A 24,948-nucleotide genomic window follows, 5' to 3' on the forward strand; every position below is an offset into this window, starting at 1 on the left:
GATTAGTTAACTTAAATATTCACTGACTTTTTTAAAATTGTCACAGGAAGACTACGTAAGATCCAGAATAAAAAAACCAAAAATTCTAATCTTTTATTAAATACATCCTATAGTACTTTCTATCAAAATAATGTAATTAAGTTTCAGTTTTGTAAAATCATAAGTTGAAGTCTCACACAAATTAAAGGCCTTCTTTCCATTTCATAGAAAGAAAGAAAAAAAAAGCTGTCCATTGATTCCTCCCTGGTACCTCTTCTCTGTTCTAGATTATGCTATGGGCTCTGGAGCAGTTTCTGACTTTTCCGCCTCTTGCTCTCATAGGCTTAATTTTCCACACCAATATTTTGGATCCACTTTGGATGTAATTACAGTGTTTTAATTAATACTATACCTTATTTAAACATTGTTGTATACAGACATGAGAAGTATTACACAGCTTTTCAGAAATGGTTTACCCAAAATTCTTTGTCTTTGTAGATATATGGTGCAGTGGCCTGGAGTTCGGATACTTCGTCGCCAAGAACTTGATGCCTTCTTGGCTCAAGCTTTATCTCCAAAACTCTATGAACCTGACCAACTGCAGGAACTAAAGGTGACTTCTGAAGTTGGCCTTTATGGAACATTTAATCCTTATTAATTCAAGCGCTTTGCAAAGCAGTATTATTTTCTTTTGTCAGTATTTTCTATTTTCATCCACTTGTTCATCAAAATAGTATGTGGACAGGAAAAGTTTCTGCCTTCAACACCAGCTCAATAATAACTTGCAGATAATGAAATCTGCTTCAATTTTCAAAGGAAATGTGCTGGTTTTTTGCTTTTCTTTACCTAATACTGTATTCATTTTTGTTTTATATCAATGGCTTTCAGAGCTCTAACCTTTAAATCATCACTTTTCATTTTATTTTATCTTTTCCTAAAGAATACTTGCATGTCTCCACAAGATTCCACCTCCACATATGTACTCCTAAATAAATAATATCAGAGAAATTGTTACTTAGGCATATTGATCATGATTATCAGTAGACTATACAGTAATGGGATGGGTAGAATTAAATTCTATTACCAGTTTTCATTTTCATTTGAATTTCTCCATTTAAAGCAATTACATTAATATTATTAAAATGATAATTTACTACCACATTTTAAAATTCATTCATGACCTTGTTCAAATAGATTAAGCATCCATTTTCAGTAAAGTATTTATAGATGGATGCATGATAGATACTGAAAACTTTTGTTGCATTGAAGAACTGTTGTCTTAGTAGATCACCTAAGTATTAATGATATTTCCAAGACGTTCTTTTTAATCATAGAAAAACACTATTTTACCCATTTTTGCTTTAGATGTAGTCATGTGCCTTGCTTTAAAGTCCCTACATATTTTGTAATGAAAGTTAAATAAATTTAATTTTTAATTTTTCTCCCTGCTTTGTCAACAACCATATACAATTCCTTAATGGAAATGACATTCATAATTAAAACATTTAAATAAATATGTGATAGGCTAAAGGATCTGCACAGAAGTATGTATACACCTTTTATTAAAAAATATCTGAATTTCAAGTAAAAGGTTGAAGTACAAGTATTTGGCACTTTCATCTGAAAATATCTGCATTTCCTCCACTGAAATAGGCAGCAGAGAGGAGAGAATTCCACCCTGGACTTAATCCAGTTTTTGGTGGATTTATTCAAATCAGTATTTTTTAGTCAGTTTCTTAAAAGGTTATTTGAATTGGCCCCCTTTTTACCAAGAAACCCAAATACGGTTATACCCATGTTGTGGAAACCATTGATATCATTTTCCATTCCCAAGGTTATTCTGAAAAGTCTCATATAAGACATAATTCATGTTTAATCTCAAAAGATTCTCAAATTTAGAAAATAACAACATTCAAATCATTCAGCAGAAAGAGTTTGTGATTTTTTTTTTGTTAAACTGAACTTTTTGATGAAGATTTTGTCCCATCTATATAGGTAATTTTTGTTTTTGCTTGTCTTGCTTCTTTCTGTAGAACTTCCCTTTCCTCCCCTTCCCCACTTTTCTGTCTTTTTCTCAGCAACCGCTCACTGCTTTCCTGCTAACAACTTGTACTTCCTTAGGGAGGCCTACCTCACACCATGGCTCTATCGTCTGATATAGGCTAGCGTTGAAGACAGGATGCTGGGCTAAATTGATCATTGGCCAGACCCAGTAAGGCAGTATTTGTATTCTGAATGTAAATTACCCCAGTTAAATCAGTATGAGCTTAGAATTACAGGTGAGTGACTTGGAAAAGAACCATACTGGATGACAGTAAATCTCAAATTTTGTCCAACAATAAAAGGCTGAATTCATCTTGTTGACTTGTACTTTCATTTTCAAAATTCAAGCATGTAGAATAATTATGTATACACAGTCTATTTTATTAGCAAGTTAGGTTTGACAGAAATAAAATACATTTTTCGGTCAACAGTAATGCATGCTATATAAGATTTATGGCATGCTGTGCACATCATATAGGACTTCATTTTCATAATGCTACTGTATTTATTGCAGTTATGACACTGTCACCATAAGTTTGTTTCTATAGGACACATTGGAAGTACCTTGAAAATCTGATCTTACTGCTCTTGTTTGGTAAACCTATCCCTGACAATACATAAATCTACATTTAAGAATTTGAATGTTCTGGCCAATCAGTTGTTCCCTTCAAATGTATTAGACTTCAGCTCTTGTATTTCCTAGATAGCATGGTCAGTGGCTATGCTGGTTAAGATGTGGATGTTGAAGTCTAAAACTTTTTGATAGCATATAGTTACTATCCAGGTTCAAAACATAGGCTGATATTGATAGATTGTTGTACCAATGTAAACGAAATTAACATTTGACAGGTGGAATCCTAATATACACCTACGGCAATGGAAGAGTCTTTGGGCTGTTAGAAACTTTTGCTAATGGAAAGTGAAAGGATCTGATTTTACTAGTCTCCTGCTTCCCAAAGCTACTTCCCATTCTGTGCAAATCCTTCAATGTGTGTTTCCAGAGCTACTGCAACGAAACAAACAGACAAAATATTTCCTCCTCTCTTTCCAAGAGCAAAACTTGATAATATACTTGTTGATTCAGTTCTGTAAATTATATCAGAGATAGTTATGGTACTCATAACCACCAATGTTTATGGATATCTTCATATCTTTAATTTTTAAATGATTCCTTTCATTTTAAAGAAATGAAAGTTTCAGCTTTAGCGTCACTTTTATTTAGGATCATGTCTCTGTCCTCCAAGCAAACTCCACAGACGTTCTTTGAAAACAAAAATGGCAGGTAAAGGTAGTTCTGTGCTAAATTTACATGTGTATCTTCCTGCTACCCAAAGCTAAAGAGATTTTGCTGATCATACTGTTTCTGATTAGACAAGCTCTCTTATAGTGGCAGCCATTTTATAATTAGGCAAATCTTCATCTTTGGCACCCATTTTATAAATAAAGCTTCTGCTCATGGCAACCAGTTTTTGAGAATACATGCAGCAAAGTTGCAAAAATCAAAACATCTCACCATCTGAAAAGCTTGTTTACCCCTGCAATAGACTATTAGAATTCTTTCACATATAAAATAGTTCTAAGCTATTTTTTCTCATATCTAGAAAATCCAGTCATATCTTGGGCTCCTTGAGGAGTGAACAGTGGATAATCCATCATCTGTACTAAGTGACAGCTCCTCTGATTTTTAACTGAGAAAAGGAGAGAAATAATTGGGTTTGGCTAGAAAGCTACCCCAATTTCCTTTTATAATAATAGTCTCATAAAAAATGTGAAGATATGCATTATGTTTATTAATGTTGCTAAATATTGTACTTAAGATAACAAAAAAAGGATATGCCTCAACTTTTACTGCAGATATTTGCTATTCTGTTAGTTAAATTGTGATTTGCATCATTAATTTCCATAAAATGTCTGTACAAGCTTTTTCTACGATGAAATCAATTTATTTTTTTCTTTGCCTACTAAGGCATTCTTGCATTTTCCTCTGCCTTTGGGATATTTTCTTCTCCAGCTTTATCATGCTAGCAGTGCTATAGCTAAACTAATCACACCACTCATTGTTCAGGTTTGTCAGTAATTGGGGCAAATTTTATTCTTTTGAAAGAGGCAAGAGACATGCTATATTTCAATAATTAAAGCAAGCATGGCTGACTTTTCAGTATCTACAGACTGCAGGTATCATTTGGGGGAGAATCAAGTGTTGCAGAGAACAACATTGCAGATATGAATGTAACTTGTGGGGATTTCATTTTTAAACTCTAATTTATTTATTTTTGAGGCGTTGGTTTTCAGCTGTGATGGCGAAAGTGGGCTTGGGTAGGTACAAAAACTGAATTTGGAAGCCTCATGCAGCCCCAGTACTGCAGGCTGTCTATCTTTAAATAACTTAGGGCTTCTGTGATCGGGGAGGGACAAGCATTTCTTCTTAAAATCAAGTCTTGTGCAGGATTGGCAGAAGAGAGAGACAGACATCCTAAGAACATGCATTGCTATTTTAGATGTCTGTGCAAATGCCTCTTTTGGGCTAGTGATGGAAGAAAGTTAGAGGCTCTGTTAAGTCAGGTATAGCTTTACAGGTACATCCATGTATTTCTTTTGGCAATATTGAAATGCCATAATGTCTTTCATAATAGTTTTTCCCAGTATACCGTACAGCTCTGGTATAGTTTTTCTAGTGATTCTCTATCTAGGTACTAACCAATTTGATTCTGCTTAGTTTGAGTGAGGTGTGGAAATGGCTAAATGCTGTGAGTATTAATATACAATTTCCAATTCATGTGCACTCACAGATTTCTGTAGTAGTTCTCACTAATTTACAGAGAATAGCTAAGCTAACTATGATTTATGGGCTGTTTCACAGACTTCTAAATAAGACTAACTGCTTAACAGCAGTGACTGCAAAAATTCATGCCTATATCTTTTTAAAAGTATTATTTAAATCTATTTTAATACTTTGTCTATAGTTTAATTCTTTAATCTTGGATCCTTGTATAGACTTTAACCAATAAAGTTCTACACTTTTGTTTTTAAGATTGAAAACCTAGATCCTCGAGGAATTCAGCTCTCAGCATTATTCATGAGTGGTGTTGACATGGCATTGTTTGCCAATGATGCTTGTGGGCAGCCAATTCCATGGGAGCATTGTTGTCCATGGATGTACTTTGATGGGAAGTTGTTCCAGACGAAGCTCATCAAAGCAAGTCGGGAGAAAGCTCCCCTCATTGACCTCTGTGATGGTCAGGTAATGTTGGTCCTGTGATGGGTGCGATGTCTAATTGAATGTGTATGTGTATGGACAAATAGGTAGTCAGTATGATTGTTTTTGGTAATGAGCTCAAATTCATTTGTAGGCAGAGGATTTTAGCCTAAGGGCAAATGTATAATTAAACATATAATAGAATGTATTATTTATCTGATAGGTTGTATCGTGCTAAAAGCTTTCTTCAATGTAGATTGCTATAAGTATGTCTGTATGCAAGTAAAGAGGTTAATCCTTGATTGTTCAAATCCTTAAAATGATGATAATTATTTTGTGCCGCAGTAATTTGAGTTGATTTGGAATATTTTTTTAAAAAAATTACTTCCATTTAAATGGCCACCCATCTCAAATTCATGATTCTGTGTGCTAACAATAGTTAATTTGTAGTAATTTGATATGGGGTATGGACATACGTAGGTGATCTGTGACACATACAAATTTTATATTTGCTTACTTTTTAAGTGATCCAGAATCTGCTTTTTTTTTTTGTTAATTGGGATGCAGTATTTCTTTAAAAAAAGAGAGAGAGAGAGAGAAGTTTCAAACAGGTGGAGATGGCATTTTTCAAATCCAGGAGACCCTGTCCTTCTTTGACATTCCTGTATAACTAAAATTCAAATAATCCATATTTTTGAACACTATTTGAAAGATTTTTAAAGCTTTCAAATCACTCTGGGTATTCTGACAAATTCTTTATTTTCCAAAACATAAACAACGAACAGAGGATTATATTGTTTTCAATATTTTGTTAAGAAAATAAAACATTATATGGGAAACAATTTTGTCTTACAGGGAGATAATTTGTTGATGTCTTGATTTTCTGTCCCTTAATGTTTAATGTTTGCAAATACCATCAATTACCTGGCTAGCTGCCTTCAATAATGTCATTTAGAAATGTATGAATATACTTAATTTGTATTCATAATAAAAATATGTTGTGCCATATTGTTTGTTGTAGGCTGAACAAGCTGCCAAGGTAGAAAAGATGCGCCAGAGCATCCTTGAAGGTTTAAATTTCTCCAGGCAAAACCATCCACTCCCTTTCCCACCACCACCTGCCATGCCTTTCTATCCAGCTTCTGTTTATCCTCGGCACTTTGGGCCAGTTCCACCTCAGGGCAGAGGCCGAGGCTTCGCTGGTAAGACTGCTTCACTGTTAGATAGTTAATCCAATATAAATTAATGAGAGATTGTATTAGGACCTTTGTGTAGGAAGCATGTTTTGGCTAAGATTTTGGACTATAGTAGGGAGACTCGGGTTCACATCTCAGACCAACCTAACTCATAGTTTTGAAGTGAAAATGGAAGGAAAACCCCTACATCTATCACCTTCAGCTCCTAATGGAATGGTGGAATATCAGTCAAGCAGATCAATACAGATTAAGACAATTGAACTGGCAAAAATAGTTAATCAATTTACCCTGAAAAGCTGTTTATATACAAAGAGAGATATAAATCTAGATAATAGCCAAATTTAAATATGTAATTCAACTACATATTTAATTATATATATATAATTGCATATTTACACATAGAGATAAACAAAATTACACACCGTTCAAAAGAGTTGATAAAAAAGTTAAAAGAGAAAACAAAAGACCTGAACATATCACCAGCAATCAACAACCAGATAAGCAGGAATTAACACCAGACAAACAATCAAGTAAACAGCAACCGAAGTAAGGGACTACTGAGGAGAAAAAAACAATCCCCACCAGCACTGACAAGGCAAGCCACTACATATACTGTAAACAGCAAATCTCTTCTAGCACTGAAGAAGTTATCAAATTGTGAAATGAAACATCTGCAGAAAAACAACCAAGCTCAGAGAGCACTAAGGACTCAATATGTAATCTAATTATGCTTTAAATTTTGAAATATAAATTGTCCATCATTTCTTAAATCTCATCATTTAAGAGTAGACATTTTTTTAAAAAATACTTTCAGATTTTAATCACTCCTTATATATAACATTGGCACGCATCAGAAATTGACAATGCAAAAGAGACTGACTGACTGACTGATTGATTGATTGATTGAATTGATTAGATTTATGTGCCACCTGGCTCCAAAATGGGTCTGGGCAGCTCACAATTTTTTAAAATAGCAATATTTTAAAAGTGCATAATACAGTATAGAATAATAGAATTCTTACTGGCCAAGTGTGTATATAATATGTATTTATATACACACTTGTATATAAATAAACAAGACAGTGTCTGTCCAAACAGTGCTACAGAGGGAGGGAGGGAGGGAGGAAGAGACAGAGATTAACAGGAAAGCAATATCAGTTACTAGCCCTAGTCATTTCTCTTGGATTATTGCAAGCATTCTACATGGGGCTGCCTTCGAAAAGAATCTGGAAGCTTCAGCTAGTACAAAATATGGCTACGCAGGCAATCTTGGGTGCCCTAATAGTGGTGCATGTAACACCTCTGCTGCACAAACTGTTGGGTGCTGGACTCCATTTGGTACAATTCAAGGTGTTGGTTATGATTTATAAAGCCCTATATGGCATGGGCCCAGGTTACCCTTGAAACCGTTTTGGTCCCATTATATCAGCCTGCCCCATTTAGTCAGACAAGGAAGGTATGTTGCAGACCCCGTCAGCCAGGTAGTCCTTGACATACACCGTAATAAAGTCTGCCCATTGCAGTCATACATCAAATTGTCATAAAGCAATATTAGTTTGGAAATTAATCCTCAAAGAGGTTCTGTCCCTTTCCTTTTCACAGGAGTCTATGGCTTTGGAGGCCCTTATGGGGAAACAGTTGCAGCAGGCGCGTATCGGACCTTCCGAGTGACTGCCACAGGAGGACACTCTGGACCTTTCTCTGGCAACGATGGCAACAGGACTAGCAAGTTTCAGGGCGGTAATACCACCAATCCCCTTTTCTTATTGCTCACAACAGCAGTGCATTGACTGGAACTTTCCAAAATTCATTGTATGAGTTTGTCTTTCTAAAATAAAGCACATACTTTAAAGAAAGAGTTCTCCCATTTTCTTCAGTGTATGTATGTGAAAAGATAGAATAGGAAATTCCTACATTTGAATTATTTTTCACAGATTGCTATGTGGTCTCTAAATCAAAGATCCATTTAATGTCCCTTAAAGTTAAGGTTGTCCTCAGACTGAGCTCAGTCCCTGGTGATTACAGCCGTGTAGTAGCCTAACCTTGCTTAGCTTTTGAAATTAAGTTGGCTAGATGCTGCACTTGCTATTTATTGCTTAGTAGCCTAATGTAGCAGCTAGTGTGTTGTTACCAGATAATAAAATACAAAAAAAGAATGAAATTCTGTGACTATATCAACATTGCAGTCATTAGTACATTTACATTACTTCTGACCCAACTACTTTTAACCTTTTTGCCATTAGCTCAAGTTAGTGATGTATAGCTAACGTTCCTTCCTTAGATCATTGGAAATGCTTGTTTGAAAGTAAAATAGAAATTGTAGTAATACCGGTAGATACTAATGTTCAAATTTAAAATTAGATGCATTTTGAAAGAAAAGCTTTTTAAAGGTTTTAGAATGCATTTATACCTTTTTTCAGTGTTTTTAATATTAGTTAATGCAACATTCCTTTTTTGGTAAATATTAAACATTTGAGATTCTCACAGCATCAGGGTATTTTCAAGTTATTCAATAGGAAAGTTTGAAACAACTGGATTAAACATCCAAATATTTTCTTTGAAATATCAAGTCTATCATGGCTATGTTAGCAGCCCCCTAGTTATTCACTTACATGCCAACAAATCCCAAACTACTCTTTATTGACAACAGGATGAGGGTTGTGGAAGCAAAGTTTCTGTTGGACGGGACAGTTTTGTCTTCAGAACAGGTCACTTAGAAGTAGTTTACCCAAGTGTAATTTTGGAATGATACATTTACATTGTACCCCATTTCACAAAAATGAATTGGATTTTGTTTGTGCTTGCTGTGCCACTGATCTCAGTGGTCTTAAATCCTACTTTGACACAAAGGCTATGCAGGTATGTGCCAGATTTCACTCTTGCAAAGAAAAAGAACTTTTTCAGAGATAATAACATTCCTCCATTTAAATTCCTATTGCAGAATAACACATTTTAAATCTTGGTTTAGGTGTCCAACCTATTCCTTCTCAGGGAGGGAAGCTCGAAATAGCTGGCACTGTGGTGGGCCACTGGGCTGGAAGCAGGCGTGGTCGAGGAGGAAGCAGGGGGCCATTTCCTCTGCAGGTGGTTTCCGTTGGAGGGCCAAGAGGGTAAGCAAATACCAACATTGCAATTATGTTTGGATTAATTAAAAGAGATGCCTGCTGGATTTTGACTTGATTATGACACAGTGGTGGTGATTGTCTAGTTCAGAGTGTATTGGCTCAGCTCTTTATTTTGTTAGAATGTAAATTGTAAAGACTGATTAATTTTATTTATCAAATTTTTATACCGCCCATCACACTTGTATTACTTTGGGCAGTTTGCAAGGTGTGGTGTTAATTGCTGTAAAATATTATTGGTTTCCTTTGTGAGCCTCCTTCATTGGACAATGAAATTGACATAAATCTGTGAATCGTTTCTCAACATAGAAGGCTACATTGCTGACTCTGAATTTATTGGAAACACTCAAGTTTTTTTTTATTTTTAATAGTATTGTTATATACAAATATTTAAAGACAAAAGGCAATCTTAACTCAGATATAATTTTAAAAATTAATATTTCATGCTAAGTAATGAGAAGATGCAAACCGATCTATACATGTATTGTGAATGTATGACCCAGGCACTTCTACAGAATGCAGATTCTCAGTCCACATCCCTGTGAGCGAGGGCTGGCTTCTTGTCACATGCAGAGTAGATTGCATCCCTTTTGGATATAGAAAAGGAATTCTTTTTGGAAAAATGAGCACAGAAGCTGGGCAAAAAACATGGCATCCTATGTTCTTAGAACTTCTGGTTAATGTTGGAATCTCCAAGAAGCTGGACAAATCCAAAAATTGAAACAGGACTATTCAGGAATTTTTCTGTTTTCTATAGAAGTAGATTAATGTATGTGGCCAGGAATTTGTGCTAGCTTTTTTTTTTCCTGAAGAGTTTATCATGATTTTTTTTAAAGAAATTGATTTATATGCCGCCCTTCTCCAGAGACTCAGGGCGGCTTACAGTGCGTTAAGCAATAGCCTTCATACTTTTGTATATTTTATACAAAGTCAGCTTTGCATATGCATGCATATTTCAAGCTAGTTTCACTTTTTATTTAGAATTATATTGTGATTCATAATATTCAGGCAGAGACTTCTTCATCTATAGCAGGGGTGTCAAACTCAAGGCCTTTGGGCCACATCCAGCCTGTGGGGTGCTTAGATCTGACCTGCGGGCCCACCCTGGAAACAGTGAAGGACCAGCCCACAGTGCCTCTGCCAGTGAAAACGGAGCTTGCGAGGGCTGCATGCAGCCCTCCTGAGATGCATTTTCTCTGGCAGACGCTTGTAGGAGGCTGTTCCAGCTGAAAACAGAGCTCGGGAACCCATTTTCACTGGCAGAGTGCTCAGGCCACCAAAAGCGCCTCCAGACATCAAGCTGGCCATGCCCAGCTCAGCCCCCTGAGGTCAAACACAACCCTGATGGAGCCCTCAGTGAAATTGAGTTTGGCACCCCGATCTATAGCATATCATCACTTTGGGTTCTCTAGAGAACATTAATCATGACTGTTATGCGACATGGTTACGAGGTGACATTATTGTAACTTTCGGATTTTGACTTTTTAATTGTAAGAAAGGCAGCACAGGTAGAGTGAGCTTTGTCTCTCACAGCTTACCAGGCTAGACATGTATATCAAGTATGGTAGTCCCAAAAGATAGTTGTTTGCATCCAAAAAGCCACGACCTGAAAGAAAGTATACAGGAGATGGGGTTAGGGTATGAAGAGCCTCCGGGATTGGAGGTTAGTACATCTTGCTTTTCGCCCTGCAAAGTCTCATTACATTGGATTACTGTGCATGGGACACCAAAAAGTACATGGGCTACTAGAATGTTTCTCAGTGCAATTCCAGGTGCCGTATTCACTTTCAAAACCTTTCATGGCTTGGAACCAGGAAACTTACAGGACCATCTCTAACCAGTTGTTTCTCCCCATCCTATCTGATCCATGGGGGGAGGGGGGAGGCATATTCCCATTCCTTTCTGCTAAGGCATGTTGTATGGCACAGTTTAGATGGACAGCCTTTTCTGCTATAGTACCTGCCCTCTGGAATGCCATTCCTCCAGAGAGAGATTGTCCTGACCCTACTGGCCTTCTGCAAGGCCTTGGAAGCACAGTTCTATCTCAAGCCTGGGGCCCTGAGTAGGTGACTGGCATTTCCTGGTTGTGTTAATTATATGATCTTATTAAAAAAAATCTTTCCTGCTATGTGTTTTTAATGTGATACTTGTATGCAATTTTATTATTATTATTATTATTATTATTATTATTATTATTATTATTATTATTATTATTATTATTATTCATTGGCTAGTTACTTTTTTGAGATGTGCAGCCATGTAAACCAATAAATAACTAAAAGTATATTGCATTATAATTAGGAAATTAATGCTACAATAATTAGGAACTTAACCCTACTGCAGTTGGAAAAATATAGCAACACTAGGGTGAGATTGTAAAAATAGAGTGGTAATTAAGAATCAATAAAGAAGTATAATTGAATCTATTCATAGAAAGTTTCTTCAACTCTAATCTTACAGTTAAGATTGCTTAAGAACATGTTTTAGAAATGAGGATAATTTTATTCCAATATAAATTATATCATCAATGATTACTCAAATAAACATAAAGTTTTCTCTTGCTAGATTAATTAGCTGATAAGTGGGAAATGCATAATGTAAGGAGAAGAAATATTGCAAAGCTAGAATTCAATCTATTAAAATAAGGTTTTAGTTGCTTACTGAAAATAAGAAAAACAGTTGCTTTTTTGGTTATGCACAGGAAATTGAATTCTGCTGAATTTCCAGATAAATTTATGAAATTAAATGTGTTTACCTTTTTCTGGTTCTATAAAGACGTCCTAGAGGAGTTATTTCCACACCAGTGATAAGAACATTTGGCCGAGGAGGAAGATACTATGGGAGAGCTTATAAGAACCAGGGAGTTATTCAGGTAATGGAAACAAAAATAGGTATCAGCTCTTTTTGTTAATGTACATACATTAATGTTGCATTGGGATTGTGTTTTAGAAAACACAATTGTGTTTTAGGTACATTAGGCCAAACAGAAGGTTAACAAATTCATTTTCATTGTGGTTTTTGTTAAAGAATAAAAAACCAGTGCCAAATTGTTGAGTGAGATCAATGTCCTGCTTAGTATTCTATTTCCAGAGAAAGCAGTAAGATAAATCAGCATATTCTCCACTATGTATAGTATAGTAATATACTATAATATATAGTAATTGTTTAAATAACTTTTGTTTTACAAACATTGATATTTTATTATCAGATATTAAGCCAGTTAATACCCCTGACTATGTGGATTGCAAATAGCTAGCTAGAAAATGTGAGTTACTAACAATATTTCCCAGACTGGAAAGTGCTCTTAGTATCACAGGCATCATATTCTGTGTAACAAAAATCTCAAGAAATGCTGAATTTCAGTAATTTTCCTAAATTCCTGGTAACTCTTTCAGTTGTGTTAATAACTAATTTCATTATTTCTTTCTTATTATTATTTTATTTTTATGTTTAAAAACAGGGCAAACCTCCTTATGCTGCTTCAGCAGAGGAAGTGGCCAAAGAACTTAAATCAAAATCAGAGGAAGGAAAGTCCTCTATTGTGTCTTCAGAAGGATCCCTGGCTGAAAACGGCATAATGAATGAGGAGAAACCAGCTTCCCATATGAATGGGAGTACAGCAGATGTCAGGGCTTCCAACCAGTCTGAAAGTGCCTTGAGTAATGACTCTAAAATGTGCAATACAAATCCTCACTTAAATGCACTAAATGCAGACAGTGTTTGCCATAAAGACGATGCTCTTGAGGCTACTGTCTTAAAAAAAGAAGAGTAAACTTATTTTTTATAGAGGGTGAAGGATGTTGGAAGGGTCAGGATTAGGAATATCTGGAAAGAAAGAGAGCCTACAGTTACGTACATTTTTTCCTTTCCGTAAGAGAAAAATGAGGACTTGGAAATTCGGATCCCTCTTGGATGTCAGAGATTTAAAGAACACATTTTTAGTTTTAACCAGTTGTAGTCAAAATGCTACAATACAATAAAAATGAAAGAGAATGAAGAGCATTTGACTCCCGCACTTAAAATGATGTATACACAAAGTTTAAACTGGTTATGACAAAAGCTTGTAGTTTTTGTTTCTTGAAATATATTAAAAAGGAAAAGAAAAACAAATTTTGGCAGTCTTTCAGTATATATAGCTTAAAATATAATTTTTAGTACTTGGCACCATATGTATGCCATTATATTTGATTTTGCATTACTGTGTCACAAAGCTTTCCTTAAGGCTTTGATTTCATGATTATGGGGGGGAAAGGCACAACCACAGTTCTTTCTTTTCTTAAATTTCATCACCGTTGATGTGGTTTCTTTTTATGTTTAAAATGTGCAAACTATCAAAATAAAAAAAAATTATAGAGTAATATTGGAGTTCTGCTGATTTTAAATATACATCATAATACTTTACAAGCAAGTTAAAATGGATTTAACTTGAAAATCATAGAAGATGCAAATGACCTTTTCAAAAGAAACACAATGTGTTCTGATACTTTTTGTGACTAATACCATGCATCCGTGATCAATGAACTATGTGGTTTTTGAATCAGACGTAGACCATTAGTACTACTATTTGAGCTAAACTTCTGCATGGTTCATAATTTTAAAGTGTGTAGTTAATATTATGCATGTTCTTGTCCTTTCTTCCATTCTTACAAGTACTGTGCCCATTTGCAAAACAAAAAAAAAGCTAATAATCAGTAATAGTCCTATAAAAGATGTTAACTATGTTTAGTCATTGACTGATCTTGCTCTAACCTTAAAATTTTGTGATTATTGACCTCTGTTGCATTTATTCTAAAACAAAAAAAAAATTATCTAGCCGTTTTGAATATCAACGTTACCCTGGTGTACTCATTGCTGTATGCATTATTGTTCTCTGTTGCTGTTTTATGCCTTCATATTAGCAAATATGAAATTCTGTGGAAAAACACAAAAAAAGCTTTGATCTTCAAGAAATACCCCCCTTCTGTAGCAGGAAACAAATGGCTTGTTCTTGAGAACTTTCCCATCAAGAATTTAGTATAAGCAAATATACCTGTATCATTTTGATGTTTTTGTTAGTGTTTCCAAACTTAATGTACTTCAGAATCAGAATCATTTCTTTATATTCGTTTTCATATAATTCTCCTGATGCTCTTCATCACACATTAGTGATCAGAAATGAGGTGTAATTCCCTATTCCCTGCCCGCAAGAGCTAAGTAGGTATCTTAATGTAAGTTGAAGGGAGTTCTGCCCCAACTCATGGATTGTGCAAGAATGAACTACTGTTGGGTTTGATTGGTTGTAGATGGATTGTGGTGTGGTGTATTTGAAGGCTATTGAATGCAACTTACAATGCTTAATAAAAATCTTTATTCTTTTAGTATAACCTTGTTGTATGGTGTCTTACTTGTGTTCCCAATAATTTTCTTTTTTAAAAAAAAAATTTCACACAAATTTGAAGTCTTCAAACATCAGCAATTTTAGTAGTTGATGATGAGCTCTAGAAATAAAGATGGTAATGACAACAAAGTGGAGCCATGTTGAGCAGATGTTAATTTTCTTCAGCTTCCAGGATGTCAGTTGCAGCTGATGGGTTTTTGTCTTGAGAACAAACATCAATACACCACCTCTCTGGTGGAACTTTTAAATATTAAAAGTTCCTGTTGAATCACCTCCTTTTATTTTGCCATCCTTGAAAGCAAAAGGTTGGAGTTGCAATTTTGTAAAATTCTCGAATACCCTGGAATATAAAAATGAATTCCACATTATCTCTCTACTATTAGAATTCATAATACCGGGAAATCTCATAAATAATAAACCTTGCTATTTTGAGTTCTATAATGTGCTATAAAGCATCTTGCTGACATCAACCAGTGATTTTGAGAGGACATATAACATGTATCGGCACAATTTGCTTTGGAACCCAAACTAAACAAGCATTCAATTTCTTATTCCATTGTGGACAACGGCCTCTGTGCTCCTATATTTCATTATAGAATTATGAATTAATTTAATTCAATAACAAAGCTATGGCATTCTCAACAGAAACCAAGAAAGGACTTCTTCAAGTCATATCTGAAGTGCGACTTTCCTAATGAATGATTTTCAATGAAATAAGGCTAACCTGCAACCATTTTAAGTGGGGAAGATTGCCTCCTGATTTTTTTAGTTTCCCATCTTGTGTGGAACTCATTTTTTTATTTAGAATTATATTGTGATTCATAATATTTTGGCAGAGACTACTTCATCTTTAACAGATTAACAGAGTTGGAAGGGACCTTATAGGTCATCTAGTCCAAACCACTGCTCAAGCAGGAGAGCCTACTCCATTTCTGACAAATGACAGTCCAATCTTTTCTTGAAAGTCTCAAGTGATGAAGCTCCCACCACTTGCGAAAACAAGCTGTTCCATTGGTTTATTATTCTCACTGTTGGAAAGTTCCTCCTCATTTCTAGGTTGAATCTCTCCTTGGCCAGTTTCCATCCATTATTCCTTGTCTGGCCTTCAGGTGCTTTGGAAAACAGTTTAACCCCCTCCTCTCTGTGACAGCCCCTCAAGTATTGGAAGACAGTGTCTAGTTTTCCCTGGTCCTCTTCGCTAGACTAGCCATACCCAGTTCATGTAACCATTCTTCATATGTTTTAGTTTCCAGTCCCCTAATCATCCTGGTTGCTCTCTGCACTTTTTCTAGAGTCTCAACATCTTTTTTTTATAGTGTAGTGACCAAAACTGGATGCAGTACTCTAGGTGTGGTCTTTCTAGGGCTTTATAGAGTGGTATTAGTACCTCACTTGATCTTGATTGTATCCCTCTGTTAATGCAATTTAGGATTGCATTGGCTTTTTTAGCTGCCTCTGCACACTGCTGGTTCATGTTTAGCTGATTGTCCACTAAGACTCCAAGATCCTTCACAGTCACTGCTATTAAGCCTGGTTTCCCCCAGTTTATATGTCTACTTTTGGTTTTTCTTATCTAAATGTAAGACTTTTCTCTACATTGAATTTCATTTTGTTAAATAGGGTCCAGTGTTCAAGTCTGTCAAGATCCATCTGGATCTTGAGCCTATCTTCTAGGGTGTTATCTATTCCTGCTAGCTTAGTATCATCTGCAAATTTGGTGAGTTCCCCTTCTATTCCCTCATCTAAGTCGTTTATGAAGATATTGAAGAGTACTGGGCCTAAGGCGGAATGCTTACTTCTCTCCATGTAGACTTAGACCCATTAAGGACTATTTGTTGAGCATGGTTTGTCAGCCAGTGGTGAAGCTAGTTATCCCACTTTTTTCTAGCTTACAAAGAAGTAGGTTGTGGTCTACTTTGTCAAATGCCTTGCTGAAGTCTAAGTATATTATGTCCACAGTATTTCGCTGGTCTACTAATTTAGTCACTATGTTGAAGAATGAAATAAGATTGGTTTGGCATGATCTGTTTTTAACAAACCTGTGCTGACTGCTAGTTATTACTTTACTCGTTTCTAGGTGTTGGCTGATCTGTTTTTTTATTATCTTTTCCAGTATCTTCCCAGGTATTGATGTTAGGCTGATTGGTCTGTAGTTTCCTGGGTCTGTTTTTTTTTTTTTTTTTCCTTTTTTGAAGATGAGAACCACATCAGCTCTTTTCCAGTCCTCAGGTAGTTCCCCGGTATTCCAAGATTTTTGAAAGCTGTGGTGCATCTATAGCAGAGGGAGTCAAACTCAAGGCCCGTGTGCATAGGGTTGAGACAGAAAATGAATTTCATTACTCCGCAGCAACTGCCATTTTCAAAGTGAGGTGTTCACCTTGGAGATGCCAGCAGTTTTAACAAATATAGTGCCTGGTAGTGAGAATCTCATCGCTATTGTCAAAAGAAGACAGGTATTTCTTTAGATAGATAAATAATTGTCTGGAATTGGTCTACTTCCTGCCACTTTTCTACTTTTTTGAGGCCGATAGGAAAAAACATAGGACAGAATCCAAATAGATTGTAATACATACAGTGCATTTCTGTTTTCTGGCTATCGATGGAAAAAAACAGGAAGGAAAGACTGCTAAAGATCCATTCCCATGGTCTTTTATATATTGTTTCTGATCCCCAGTTGTGTATTTTGTCCCAACCTCTGTATCTTTGTTGCATTGTCCCCAAATTGTTACTATTAGCGTGTATGCATTCAGTTAAAATATTAATAGCTATTTTTGTGCTGACTGTGCCAAACTAGAGCAGTCTAGTTTCTACAGCAGTCGTAACTATTTTTGTCCCTTGCTTCAAACTGCACTGAAGCAAATCACTAACCATCTGGTGCAGATTTGTGGGGTGGCACTGCAAGGTGAAGGAGAAGTCCATTCCTTTTCTTTCTACCATTCTGGTTGTGGACAAGCAGCACTAAATGTTGCCTAGTGAATTAATAATAACCTGCTTTCAAATACTCTAGAGCAGATAGATTCATTATAACAATAGAATAAGAAATCCTGGGAATTTTCTCTGGTCCTCCAGTCAAATGTTCGGTAAAGTGTTACCAGATAGCTACCCAAATTTCTACTTGAACATATCCAGTGAGACCCAACTTTTCATCTCTTGGCTAATCTTATTGTTGAATTATTACTACATTAACTTGGAATCTGCTCTCCTGTAATTGAAAATAAATCAAGTCATTCAGGCCCTAGTCATCTCACAGTTAGACTATTGTAATGCACTCTAGCCCTGAAAAGCATTCAGAAGCTGCAGCTGGTGCAATGTGCAGCAACGCGGACAGTTCTTGGGGCCCAAAGAATGGCCCATGTAACACCATTGCTCCGCACACTGCATTGGCTGCCGGTGCAATTCAAGGTGTTAGTAGTAATCTTTAAAGCCCTTCATGACATGTCCAGGCTACTTGAGGGACCATCCCATCCCACTGGGATAGGCCTGTCCCATCCTTGCCAGCAGAAGAGGCATGCTGCAGGCCCCTGATTATTCCAGCTGGTGGAATCCAGGAGAAGGGCCTTTCTGATGTACTTGCCCTCTGGAACATCTTGTCCCCTGGAGTAAGGTTGGCTCCAATCCTTCTGACCTTTCTTAAGAGCCTAAAGACCTGCCTGGGCCAACTAGCTTGGGGCTCCAATGTGGGAACATCACAATGGAGGTGGTTGATCAAATAACAACAAATCTCACCTCCATACATTCTGTCCCCGCCCTCCCCATCTTTTATTGGATCATAGCATTTGGCTTGTTTTATTTTTTTTTTTGGTATGTATAAATATTTTTATATGGTTGTAAATCATCCAGAGTTACTCTGTGGTAAGATGGATGGCCAATAAATTTTATAAATAAAAATTAAATTAAATATTCACTGTTTTGCACTCTAGAATGATGGAAAGGGGAGTTTCAATGATATACATTTCTAAAAACCCCGGTACCCATCCATCCTTTGAAGTTCTTTGTAATTGTTGCTTTAGTATTTACTGTACCTTAAGTTCCTTTTCCCATTCTCCTGTCATGGAATCTCCTGTCATTGCTCTTTTGAAAGAAAAAAAAATCTAATTCAATCATACTCCAACCAAGTTCCCCTTAAAAGTCAAGAATTCCCCTTAAAAGTCAAGAATTCCAGCATTACACGGTCATTTTTCTCCAATATTCCTGTTACTTTTATATCCTCAACTAAGTCATTTTGGGTTAGTGTCAGTGAATGATAGCTGTTTTTGTTGTGTTTTCCTCCAGTCTGAAGGTGAATGTTATCAGCAAGACAAGTCAATAGTTTGTTAGAAGAACCATACATAGCAGAATTTGCCTCTCAACAGATATCAGGTTAATTTCAGACCTTCGTCTATACTGCTTTCTACTCAGGTGAAGTGAATAATTCTATTAGTGTTCCCCAACTTAACTGTTTGTAGCATTTCAAAAATATGCTATGATGATAGTATTTCAATTGCCCAGTCACCTACTGGTTACCATTGTGAGTGTTGCCAGTCATAAAATTTACTTAACCAGAAGATATGGGAGGTGAAGAAAGTCCTCAAACATCCTTTGTAACTTCCCACTACTCTTGACTTACCTTGGTCTTTATTCTGGGTGAATAAGTATGCTTCTTAAAAAAGGGCTGGTCTCTAACTACTGAGAGTGACAGATTAATTCATTTAAAGAATTATTCAGCCCATATAGTTAAAATAAAGTTGGATTCAAAATTTAAAATAAATAAAACAGCCGGGGCATATTCTGAGCTATGTTGGGAAACTCAAAGTTTACAATTCTACTATTCTCTCGCTTTCCAAAAGTTGAAATCCATTTCACAGACTACTTCCACTGCTTTTGGGACCAAAAAGGTCCCAAAAGCCTCCCCTGAGGTGACAAAATAATAAATTTCAATAGAGGTTTGTATGTGAATTTTGGTTCTCAGCTGTATAGAATACTTTGAGAGTTACTTGTATGGAATGCAAGAGGCTCTTGTGACCAGGAACAATATCAGGAAAAGGAACTCCATTTAAATGTTTGCTTGTTAAATCTGGTCCTGTTACAAAAAAGCCTGAACTTCTGTGGATCCATGTTAATAAAGGGCATCGGAGTGCACTGCAATTCATTTCTGTTAGAATGCCATAGTCGAGTAGTAAACTCTTGATGTACACAACTTTCATTATCAGACTTTGGATGCAACAGACAAAAACCATTTATTCTCTTTCAAACCATTCTGACATGGTCTACGTCTTCTCATGAGTTCATTAACTTGAAAGTTTATGCCACTGAAATGTATGTATTGGTAGTAGCCTCTTCCTTTCAAGGAATAGTCAGTCACTGTAGCATACCAGATTCTAACCATTTACTAAAGACAAAGCTGGAAATATTTGCTGTTGCTTGACCTATCAGTCATTTGCAGAGATTCTTTTTTATTTAATGCCCTGTGTGTAGTCTGTGAAGTCAGCTGTAGAATCATCCCTTTGGTAGTTGTTGGACTCACACCTGGTTTCACACTGCTATTTAGGTGCAATGAAGACTTTATTCTTTTTTATATGTGTTGCTCAACTGGTCAACCATCTGGCTGGAAATTGGAGAACCCATATATTACACTTAGTTAGAACAATCAATCAGTGGAACAACTTGCCTCCAGAAGTTGTGAATGCTGCAACACTGGAAGTTTTAAGAAGAGATTGGGCAACCATTTGTCTGAAGTGGTGTAGGATTTCCTGCCTGAGCAGGCAGTTGGACTAGAAGACCTCCAAGGTCCCTTCCGATTCTATTCTATTCTATTCTATTCTATTCTATTCTATTCTATTCTATTCTATTCTATTCTATTCTATTCTATTCTATTCTATTCTCACTCTGTAAAGCCTTAAAATTAGCCCATCATTGGGAGAGTTCAATGCATATTGTGTTTACGTATGATGGGTTGACATATATACATGGAAAGTATTCCAAAGTATAGAATCAGCCAATGTCCTCATGCATCTGCAGGGTACAATAAGGCTCAAAAAAAGAGATTTGCATTGAACTGCCCCAGCAATTGCTAAGCACTTCTAGCCTGGAGAAATTAGTCCTGAGCCCACTGTTAAACTCAGTCCTCGGAGGCAAGTCCTGCTCTCTCTGCTGCTGTGTTTATTGCCACTGCTGCAAGTAAAATTATACTTGCAAGTGATATTAAATTCAATGTCCAATATAAAATCTGTGATATGTAAATGTGTTACATGCACATAGCTGTATGTATAAGATTGTAACTAGATCAATCTTACAAATGCCGCTGCCAGCTGTCCCAGGTCCTGGAAGGGTCACATCATGGCAGGGTTTGAAATCATAAACTGTTCAGAAGTCAAAGGAACATTTGCTTTAAATGAGTGCTCTGTATTGCCTGGACAATTTTATTATCCCTTATTGTAGCAGCATGCACTTTCTGCAAGGAGAAAAGGTTGGTCTCCTCTTAATTCTGCTACTTGAGTCCCTTTTTTTTTCTGAAAAGAAAGATCCTTCCAACTTCACTCCCCACCCAGCCCCTTTTAAAGGACTCTCTGCTTTCTTAGTTTTGCACTTCGGAATTTATTTTATGAGTTCATGCTCCTCGCTTACCCAAGTAGTAATATAAATCCAAGCATTTGTCTGATTCATTTCACTCCATCTTCATTTGCAGAGATAAAAAGGTGAAATTGACCTAATTCACTAAGGCTCAGTAGTATAGAAAGATCCTGAAGACTGGCCTACAGGGCCGAAAATCATGGAATGGCCTTTTAATATATTCTAGTTCAGTGATGGCTAACCTTTTTGGCACCGAGTGCCGAAAGGGCGCACATGCACACCCATAATGCAATGTGTGTATGACCCCCCCCAGGTGCACCCCAACCTCCTGCACATGCATGTGCCCTGCCCCCCCCCACATGTGTACAACCCCCGCACATGCACATGACTCCCCATGTGCACCCCATGCATGCATGCGCAACCCCCATGTGTGACCCCCGCACATGTGCACACGTCTCCCACATGCCCTCCGCCCCCAGCACATGCGTGGCAGAGACCCAAAAATCAGCTGGCCAGTGGGAGGTGCACGTGCATACACAGCAGAGCTGAGCTGGGATGGGGTGGCAGCTTGCGTGCCTGCAGAGGGCTCTTCTTGCCACCTGTGGCATGCATGGCATAGGTTCGCCACCACGGGTCTAGCTGATGGGAGCCTTTAAAAAAAAAAAAGCAGCCAATGATTATTAGCCCCACTTGGGAGTAGGTCCAACCACCCTTCTCTTGCATTCAGTACCATACCTGGCGGTAACACAGGAAGGGAGAGAAACAGATAGTTGGAACCCACCAATTACTGCCTTGACACTACTACCCACATTCACTTGTGGGCATTCTGCCAAGGTGTTGCTGAGGTATAAGGGTAGTTTGTTCAGGCTGTCCTTAGTGTACCAACATGTACCAATTTCATAGATTGAAGAAAAAAAACATTGGTTTAGCAGCATGGAGAATATGCCCTGGCATCTTTCCTTTTGTTTTTTTCTGTCATGTTGCCACAGATTAGCCTTAACTTTGGCCTCAGCCAATACACGAGGGGCTTACATTGTTCTGAGTTACTATTCAATTGATATAAAAGTGATATTTTACATCATGAGAGACCAAGTGTAGCATGACGATGTATCAGATCTGTTAGCCTTTGTCCTCCATGACTTTTGAGGAAAAATAAGAGGATAGGGATCAACAATTGGAAAAAAGAAAGTTCCTGTTAGTGTAGTTCTCTTCCATCTCAAGGATAGGTGATGAGTACTTAGCAAGAGGAAAGTCCCTTTCTCTTCAAACCCTGAGATAATTAAGATCAAGAAAACAAGCAACTGGATTGACACAAAACGTTTCAGGTAATATTGTTGTGCAAACTATACATTTCACAGGGTGATGATGATTGTCCTTCACTTATAAGCCTTCCTTGTTTTTTCATTGCATTGGTTCTTCTTTTTCCTTTTTACCAAAAAGGTAAAAAATACGAAAAGAGAGGTACAATAATCACATAATGCCTATTGATTAAGAGTAACCTTCAAAAGCCTTTTCAGGTTGCTAACCATGGAGATTCAGCGATTTTTCTGAAAATGCAATTCTGAAATGTTGTTATTTCAAGACAACAATGTAGTTGAGAAAACATCTATTCAAGTTCCACCTCTGGCAATCATGTGAAATAATGAAAGCCATTTCAAAGCCAACTAATAATATGGTCAGTTGACTAATGTATGTATGACCAAGTGAACAAAGATGGAAGACCTTATATCCATTTTTTCTCTCTTTTTACTTCAGCTTCTATTTTTCTCCCCTTTCTTTGAATTTAGAATGTGGGCCCCTTGATAAAAGAGACATGGATCATGATTATTACAAAAATAAAATGAAAAGATTAAGTATTATGTATGTTCACCGCCTTGAGTTATTTATAAAAATAATAAAGGCGGGATCAAAATCAAATCAATAAAATGGGATTTCACTGGCAAGCCCTTTTCTCTGCACTCTTTTAAACAAAGGACCCAGATATCTTGTTCAATATTGAGGCAACAACACAAACTATGGAAGAGAATGAAATCATAATCTATTTTGTTTATGTGAATGTTTTTAAATGTTATCTAATTTTAGGTTTATTTAATTGGGCCAAACTATGTTATAATAATAATTTTAATTAGCAATTTTATGATGTTTGTATATCTATATTTTTCTTGACTGTACACCGTCTTGAGTCCTACGGGAGAAAGGCGGTATAGAAATATAATAAATAAATAAATAAATAAAAAAAAAAAATAAGAATTGTTATGATACCATTAGTCTTATTCAAGGGTGGGTTCTACTTACCTTTACTACCGATTCGCAACGGGAGCAAGCCCGCGTGCTCACTTTGCTCGCACGCGCTTCTGCACATGCGCAGATCCTCCATTATGACATCCGGGTGGGTGGGCGGAGCCTTCCGCTGCTTTTACTACCAGTTCGCAAGAACCGGACAGAACTGGGAGCAACCCATCACTGGTCTTATTTTTTTTTAAAAAAAAACCCTACATTTAATTTTTTTTTTGTTTTTTTTTAACTGCATTGTGATCTTTGAGCATATCAGAAACATTAAATAAAGTCTGTTGATGAGTGTGCTTCAGCATGTCAGTACCCCATGGGCAGAGTTAAAGTTTAACTAAATCTCCATGTTAAGTTGATGAATTGTTCATGCTTACATAAGATGCAGGAAAAAGAATCCCTAAGAGCCTTCACCATGGTTGGGCATTCAGCTGAAGTGTGGATGTTAGAAATGTTTAGCAGGGTAGAAGAATAATGTTTTCTTTAACAAGACAGCAATCAACCTGCAGGAGGTCCTTAAGTGATCTTGGATGTACTTAGCTGTTTTAGTCATCCCAACTTCCTTAATAATTAGTAGTTAATTATTTTGAACTATGCTGCTAACCATCTTATAATGAACTTTTTTTTTACTTTGGCAATCATTGTAATCTACAATTCTGTTTTTGCTGCTTGATGAGGTTTTAAAGGAGTGGTAGAAGGATTTGATTGGCTAGGTGGCAAACACATATGTAAATTAATTTTATGAGCATTCATTCTCACTATTTCTTGGCATCTTTTAACACATTTCCAAAAAGGCTTTCAAGAAAGCCCTTCTAATGCAATTTCCAAACCACAACATAATTAACGATGCATATACATTTAGGTAAATGTAAAACATAAACAAAGGCTTTCAATTTCTACAATGGCTTACTGACTATGACTATCATAGCCAGGCCACTAAAAATCCAAGTCATAAAACAATTAGTTGAAATCTATAAAATGGCTAAATCTCAGACTTCAGTCATTCCGACAAGACTTATGCCTCCTGAGATTTCTGTCTACTGGCAATTTTGTAAGACTTCTGCATTATGATTAAAGTTCTCATGACAGTTGGTGATTTTTTTTCAAATTTCAATCGTATAATTATGTTTACAAATGTGGGAAATGGAAAAAGTAGCAGCTAATCAGAGAATCTTCAAGGTAATCACAAAAAAACTGTAG

General features: G+C 36.5%; 1 protein-coding gene across 2 annotated transcripts in view; it reads left to right on the forward strand.

Moving 5' to 3' along the window:
• The window catches only part of FAM120A (family with sequence similarity 120 member A), a 68,223-nt gene extending 53,324 nt beyond the window's left edge, over positions 1-14,899 (forward strand). The window contains exons 12-18 of one of the 2 annotated variants that reach the window (XM_070936978.1): positions 478-592; positions 5,054-5,263; positions 6,240-6,420; positions 8,017-8,154; positions 9,383-9,524; positions 12,312-12,408; positions 12,997-14,899. In XM_070936978.1, coding sequence (XP_070793079.1) covers positions 478-592; positions 5,054-5,263; positions 6,240-6,420; positions 8,017-8,154; positions 9,383-9,524; positions 12,312-12,408; positions 12,997-13,308 — 1,195 coding nt within the window. In that variant the 3' untranslated portion in view covers positions 13,309-14,899. Of the gene's footprint in view, positions 1-477; positions 593-2,100; positions 2,305-5,053; positions 5,264-6,239; positions 6,421-8,016; positions 8,155-9,382; positions 9,525-12,311; positions 12,409-12,996 lie in introns of those variants that run through there. The other variant, XM_070936980.1, reaches the window with a different exon arrangement.
• The last annotated feature ends 10,049 nt before the right edge of the window (positions 14,900-24,948 follow it).

Source organism: Pituophis catenifer, unplaced genomic scaffold, assembly GCF_029215685.1.
Source record: "Pituophis catenifer annectens isolate HBS135680 unplaced genomic scaffold, rPitCat1.0.hap2 SCAF_2, whole genome shotgun sequence".
Taxonomy (NCBI): domain Eukaryota; kingdom Metazoa; phylum Chordata; class Lepidosauria; order Squamata; family Colubridae; genus Pituophis; species Pituophis catenifer.